The sequence below is a fragment of the Sinocyclocheilus grahami genome, unplaced genomic scaffold, assembly GCF_001515645.1.
Source record: "Sinocyclocheilus grahami isolate Dianchi unplaced genomic scaffold, SAMN03320097.WGS_v1.1 scaffold914.1, whole genome shotgun sequence".
Lineage (NCBI taxonomy): Eukaryota > Metazoa > Chordata > Actinopteri > Cypriniformes > Cyprinidae > Sinocyclocheilus > Sinocyclocheilus grahami.
In genome coordinates, this window is record NW_015506093.1 from 151,220 (window position 1) to 158,675 (window position 7,456).

Consider the following 7,456-nt stretch of genomic DNA (forward strand, 5'->3'; position numbering starts at 1 on the left):
AAAAGTGCCACAAATACTGCCTAAACAAAATACTGATTTTGTGCACTTTATTTACTATACCAATATTTTAAATTGGCCTTTGAACTTAGCTTTATTGCATGGCAAAAAAAAAGTGTTTCCTTGCCAAAGCACTGACAGAGCCCACCACTGATCTGGCGTTGTTGAGCGCTCCAAATGCAAATTTTGCATGCAACAATCAGGCAGCAATTGACAGCACTCTGATCTAGTGGCATACAGGCATCGTCAGATTGACAGTACTCTAGCCCAATAATGTTGGGGGATCCAGTGGGGGTGGCAGTCATATTTCAGGGTGACCATGACACTCTTTATCACAACCCTGCTAAAAGTGCCAGTACGTGCGCTCATTGGCGCTCCTTCAGCTGGTGGCGCCCTAGGCGACCGCCTAGCTCGCCTATGCCTAGAAATGGCCCTCTGTGTGTGTGTGTGTGTGTGTGTGTGTGTGTGTGTGTTCACTACTCACTGCTGTGTGTGTGCACTTGGATGAGTTAAATGCATAGCACAAATTCTGAGTATGGGACACCATACAGTACTTGGACATCAGGTCCTTTCCTTCCTTCCTTAACAAATTAACATCATTGTTTTCCATTGAACGAATGAATGAATGAATTACCAATAACACATATAAATGAACTCAACACTGCATCACTGTCCACTCACAGATAAACTGCAGCCGACTCTGACTGTAAATCCTCAGAGTTCAGTGTTCACTGGAGACACAGTTACTCTGAGCTGTGATTCTTAGTTGGTCTCACCTATAACGCTGCTAGTCTGATTGTGTTTTAGTTAAGAGTTTGTAACAGATATTGGATCAGCTGTGAGCACAGTGACCGAGAATATTAGTCTGTTTATGATCACAAAAGACAACAGTCTCAATACAGTACGTGTGAATCCTCCAGACATTCTCAGTTAATTTCAGTGAGCTGCTGCCCGTCATTATTTGCAGATGAAGGTAACCCTTAATGTAGCTAACAAGATTTAGTGTTGATGTTGAATGTTTAATGTTGAATCACATTAAACCTGTAGTGAGTGTCAGTCAAATTACCTCATCACATTACAAATTTACATTTAAATTACATTTACATTTAGTCATTTAGCAGACACTTTTATCCAAAGCGACTTACAAATGAGGACAATGGAAGTAATCAAAATCAACAAAAGAGCAATGATATACAAGTGCTATAACAAGTCTCAGTTAGCTTATCGCAGTACACGTAGCAAGTTTTTTTTTTAAATAATATAATAAATAAAAAGAAAACCGATAGAATAGAAAAAGATTAGAAAGCAAGTGTTCGTTGTTTTTTTTCAGAAAACAAGCAGCAAATTAATTAATAGAGTGCAAGTTTTTTTTTTTTTTTTTTTTTTAAAGAAAAGGTTTAGAATAGAGCGGGCTAGGGGCTTCTTTGGGATGGCACAATAAAGCGACGTTCACTTGCAGAACGCACGCTTCTAGAGGGCACATAATTCTGAAGTAATGCATTTAGGTAAAGGGGTGCAGAGCCAGTGGTGGTTTTGTAAGCAAACATCAATGCCTTGAATTTTATGCGAGCAGCTATTGGTAGCCAGTGCAAAAATGATAAACAGAGGTGTGACATGCATTATTTTTGGCTCATTCAAAATGTATATTGCTGCCGTGTTCTGGATTAATTGTAAAGGTTTGATAGAACTGGCTGGAAGACCTGCCAAGAGAGCATTGCAATAGTCCAGCCTGGACAGAACAAGAGCTTGAACAAGGAGTTGTGGCCTGATCTTCTTGATGTTGAATAAAGCAAATATGCAGGACCAAACAGTTTTAGCAATGTGGTCTGATAAAGCTGATCATCAATCATATATCCAAGGTTTCTGGCTGTTTTTGAAGGAGTTATGGTTGATGTGCCTAACTGGATGGTGAAATTGTGATGAAATGATGGGTTTGTTGGAACCACAAGCAGTTCTGTCTTGGCAAGGTTGAGTTGAAGGTAATGGTCCTTCATCCAACAATAAATGTCTGTTAGACAAGCTGCGATGTGAGCAGCTATCGTCGGATCATCAGGATGGAATGAGAGGTAGAGTTGAGTGTAATCAGCATAGCAGTGGTATGAAAAGCAATGTTTCTGAATGACAGAACCTAATGATGCCATGTAGACAGAGAACAGAAGTGGTCCAAGAACTGAGCCCTGAGGCACCCCAGTAGTTAGATGTTGCGACTTGGACACCCCAACTCTTCAAGATACTTTGAAGGACCTATCTGAGAGATAAGACTCAAACCACTGGAGTGTGGTTCCTGAGATGCCCTTTGCCAATAGGGTTGACAGGAGGATCTGTTGGTTAACCGTGTCAAAAGCAGCGGACAGATCCAGCAAAACAAGTATTGAAGATTTGGAATTCGCTCTTGCCAGTCTTAGGGCTTCAACAATAGAGAGCAAGGCAGTCTCGGTTGAATGTCCACTTCTGAAACCAGACTGGTTGCTGTCAAGGAGGTTGTTCTGTGTGAGAAAGGCTGAGACTTGGTTGAACACAGCTCGTTCAAGTGTTTTTGTAATGAAAGGGAGAAGGGAAAGGGAAGGGAAGGGAAGGAAAGGAAAGGAAATGGAAGGGAAGAAGGGTCTGTAGTTCTCTAAAAGAGATGGGTTAAGGGTCGGTTTCTTAAGTAGTAGGTTATACTAGCCTGTCTAAATGTTGAAGGAAAAACACCAGTGTGAAGGGATATGTTAATGATGTGAATGAGAGCAGGTACAACTACAGGAGAAATGGCTTGAAGGAGATTGGATGGACTAAGATCAAGTGGACAAGTAGTAGGATGATTAGAAATGATTAGATTGGAGACTTCTGCCTCAGAGAGTGAAGATAAGGATGTGAATGAGTGTATGTCTGCTGGTAAGATGTGCTTCACAGATTGTGGTGTGGAAAATTGTGCACTGATGTTTTTAATTTTATTAATGAAAAATGTGGCAAAGTCGTCAGCTATTAGAGTTGATGCAAGAGGGGGAGGAGGAGGACAAATGAGCGAGGAAAATATTTTAAAGACCATGCGAGAGTTAGACGAATTGTTAATTTTGTTATGATAGCATGTTCTTTTAGCAGTGGAGACATTAGCAGATAAGGAAGAGAGGAGTGACTGATACACATTAAGGTCAGTAGGATTTTTGGATTTATGCCAAACCCTTTCAGCAGCCCTGAGCTTAGAACAATGTTCGCGGAGAACATCAGATACCCAAGGGGCAGAAGGGGTGGTACGGGCTGGTCTGGAAGACAAGGGGCAGACAGTGTCTAAACCAGATGTAAGAGTGGAGCAGAAAGTATCAGTAGTACTGTTAGCATCAAAAGATGCTAACAGTTTATGGGAAGGAAGCGAAGATGAAACCTGAACATGTGGAGGGGTATGTGTTGTGTCAGGAACCATGTTGAGGTTAAGAGTGAGAAGGAAGTGATCCGAGGTGTGCAGTGGAGGAACCAGTACATGATCAGTGTCGTGAGTAAATAAGGTCTAGTTGGTTGCCTGATTTGTGAGTAGCAGTAAATTAAAATTTAAAATTTAAAGTAAATTATATTTAGCACTCTTTTTTCACATAAGGAAAAGTGATCTTGATATTGTGATGTTTATCAATATTTATTCATTTGTGCATTAATACAGAGAGACCAAAACCTGTAGTGACGGTGACTCCAGATCAGCGTGTGTTCAGAGGAGAGACAGTCACTCTCACATGTGACATACAGGGAGGAGGAAACTTTCAGTGGACATACAGCTGGTTCAAAGATGCTTCTGTCATCAGACACGTCACCGAGAGAGTCTACACCATCACATCTGTGTCTGATAATAGTGGTGAATACAGCTGTAGAGGAGAGAGATCAGACTCACAGAGATCAGACACCAGTGCTGCTGTTACACTGACTGTATCAGGTGAGTGTTCAGATTCACATCTGTTTAATGCTCTTTAAATCAATATTTGTGGCTCAACACTTCTATTATACTCTTCTGTATCAGCTACATCTGTTATTATAAAAGACTGAAACAATTCACTTTAGTCATTATTCTGTTTGGATGCAAAACTGCATACGAGACTTCAAGTTCACTGGTTCAGTATTTCATGTATATTTTGCACAAACAACCTGCATTCACAGACTTAATCGACCAAACAGTTCATGTTGTGATATAGTGCTGTGCCATGTGCAACTTCTTTTTTTGGGCAAACATTCCTCCTTTTTACACAGATTTACACAAAGTCCATCCAATTGGCCCAATGAAGGTATCCAATGGTGGCTGAATGTTTCCTGCATATTCAGTATTTTCAGTGCTTTAAATCAATATTTGTGGCTCAACACTTCTATTATACTCTTCTGTATCAGCTACATCTGTTCTTATAAAAGACTGAAACAATTCACTTTAGTCATTATTCTGTTTGGATGCAAAACTGCATACGAGACTTCAAGTTCACTGGTTCAGTATTTCATGTATATTTTGCACAAACAACCTGCATTCACAGACTTAATCGACCAAACAGTTCATGTTGTGATATAGTGCTGTGCCATGTGCAACTTATTTTTTTGGGCAAACATTCCTCCTTTTTACACAGATTTACACAAAGTCCATCCAATTGGCCCAATGAAGGTATCCAATGGTGGCTGAATGTTTCCTGCATATTCAGTATTTTCAGTGCGCAAAGTAATTTAATTTAAATTAAATTCGAATCTGACTACATTTTATTATTACCTTGAATTTAGATTAGAATGCCAATTATTATTGATCATTCATAGTATAATTTATATAGACATCTGATTATTCTATTTAACTATTTAATCTTATTGAATCTTATCAATATTATTCATATAACACTATGAGTCTCATACCAAATGGATATACGGATCTCATACTGACAAACTCATCAGTCTTGGTCATTAGACAGAGACGACTGACATATATTCTAGAAGGCCCGTACCTACTTTGCTCATTCTAGAACATATTATTTAGTCCCCATAGATCTGAACACACTTAATTAAAAGGGTGGTTCACAGTTTTTTTTTCAAGGCTTGACTGTGTTTATGGGATGCAGTCTAACATGTGTTAATGCTTCGTTTAAAAAAAAAAACACACATTATTTTTCACATAATTTACCTTTATTCCACACCGCTCTGTACCTTCTCTGAGAAACAGGCTGATCTTTTCATGTTTTTTTGAAGCCCCGCCCTCAGAAATAGGCTATGGACTCTGAGCTAGCCCAGTGTGTTGTGATTGGCTAAACCGCCTCTAGTGCGCGTTAACGCGGCAGCGGCATGTGCTCCGGTTGTATTGTAAACAACTTATAAAAGACTGAAACAATTCACTTTAGTCATTATTCTGTTTGGATGCAAAACTGCATACGAGACTTCAAGTTCACTGGTTCAGTATTTCATGTATATTTTGCACAAACAACCTGCATTCACAGACTTAATCGACCAAACAGTTCATGTTGTGATATAGTGCTGTGCCATGTGCAACTTATTTTTTTGGGCAAACATTCCTCCTTTTTACACAGATTTACACAAAGTCCATCCAATTGGCCCAATGAAGGTATCCAATGGTGGCTGAATGTTTCCTGCATATTCAGTATTTTCAGTGCGCAAAGTAATTTAATTTAAATTAAATTCGAATCTGACTACATTTTATTATTACCTTGAATTTAGATTAGAATGCCAATTATTATTGATCATTCATAGTATAATTTATATAGACATCTGATTATTCTATTTAACTATTTAATCTTATTGAATCTTATCAATATTATTCATATAACACTATGAGTCTCATACCAAATGGATATACGGATCTCATACTGACAAACTCATCAGTCTTGGTCATTAGACAGAGACGACTGACATATATTCTAGAAGGCCCGTACCTACTTTGCTCATTCTAGAACATATTATTTAGTCCCCATAGATCTGAACACACTTAATTAAAAGGGTGGTTCACAGTTTTTTTTTCAAGGCTTGACTGTGTTTATGGGATGCAGTCTAACATGTGTTAATGCTTCGTTTAAAAAAAAAAACACACATTATTTTTCACATAATTTACCTTTATTCCACACCGCTCTGTACCTTCTCTGAGAAACAGGCTGATCTTTTCATGTTTTTATGAAGCCCCGCCCTCAGAAATAGGCTATGGACTCTGAGCTAGCCCAGTGTGTTGTGATTGGCTAAACCGCCTCTAGTGCGCGTTAACGCGTCAGCGGCATGTGCTCCGGTTGTATTGTAAACAACGACGTCGTTAATATCGCTTATCAGTTTGAGCCGAATTGAGAAGCAGAGGATATTATTGAAGAGGATCACGCAGAACCTGTGCAAGCATGGCTTTTAATGGTAGGCCTATGTTATTTGTTTGTTGTTGTCTCATACTTTTAGATATGCTGCTATTTGTAAATGCTACTGCTTATGTTAGCTTTTAATATAGGGTTTTATCCTGATTAAAGCTTTAATACAGTACGGCAACTGCATGCGCGTCCATGTACAACGTGTCACGGCGCGGTAAAGGAACACACCGTGTAAACAGGGGTCTGGGTCCAAATGCAGGCTTTTATTAACTGCAGGGGAAAACAAAGTAAAAACCAAAACAGAAAACAAACAGAGCTAAGACTCTGACACACAGGCTCAAAACAGAAAACGGACTCTGACACAATACGGCCACGTAGAGCTTGCATCAGTCCCGTAACAACAATTAATAATCCGCCCAGAGGGGCGTGGAGAAGGCGTATAAATAGCCCTCAGGATGGGCAACAGCTGTGTGTGTGTGAGTGTGTGCACAGGTGTGTGGAGTCAAGGTAACAGAGTCCGGGAGGATAGGAAGTGGCGACCTCTGGTGGTGAGAGGGAGAACACCAGATGCCAGACCCTGACAGGACCCCTCCTCTAAGGAACAGCTTCCAGACATTCCAGAGCGCCCAACCAGGGGAACGGCAGAGCGGGGATGGAGTAGGGGGAGGGATGGGGGGCCCAGGTCCGTGTGGTAGCAGGGGGCCTGGGGACTGGGGCAGAGCCGGTGGGATCGGCAGCCAGGGCAGAACCAGCGGCCACCACAGCGGTGTGTGTGGAGCTGCCTCGGGGGAACTGCGAGCGGACACCGCCGCCTCGGGGGAACTGCGAGCGGACTCCACCGCTTCCGGAGCCTTGTGAGTGGACACCGCTGCCCAGTGGAAACTGCGAGTGGGCACCGCCGCCTCGGGGGAACTGCGAGCGGACACCGCCGCCTCGGGGGAACTGCGAGCGGACTCCACCGCTTCCGGAGCCTTGTGAGTGGACACCGCTGCCCAGTGGAAACTGCGAGTGGGCACCGCCGCCTCGGGGGAACTGCGAGCGGACACCGCCGCCTCGGGGGAACTGCGAGCGGACTCCACCGCTTCCGGAGCCTTGTGAGTGGACACCGCTGCCCAGTGGAAACTGCGAGTGGGCACCGCCGCCTCGGGGGAACTGCGAGCGGACACCGCCGC

General features: G+C 42.1%; 1 protein-coding gene across 1 annotated transcript in view; it reads left to right on the forward strand.

Annotated features, from left to right (window-relative positions):
• The window catches only part of LOC107564162 (sialoadhesin-like), a 57,003-nt gene that overhangs the window by 9,262 nt on the left and 40,285 nt on the right, over positions 1–7,456 (forward strand). The window contains exons 4-6 of the mRNA XM_016249171.1: positions 681–752; positions 965–970; positions 3,632–3,898. Coding sequence (XP_016104657.1) covers positions 681–752; positions 965–970; positions 3,632–3,898 — 345 coding nt within the window. The remainder of the gene's footprint in view (positions 1–680; positions 753–964; positions 971–3,631; positions 3,899–7,456) is intronic.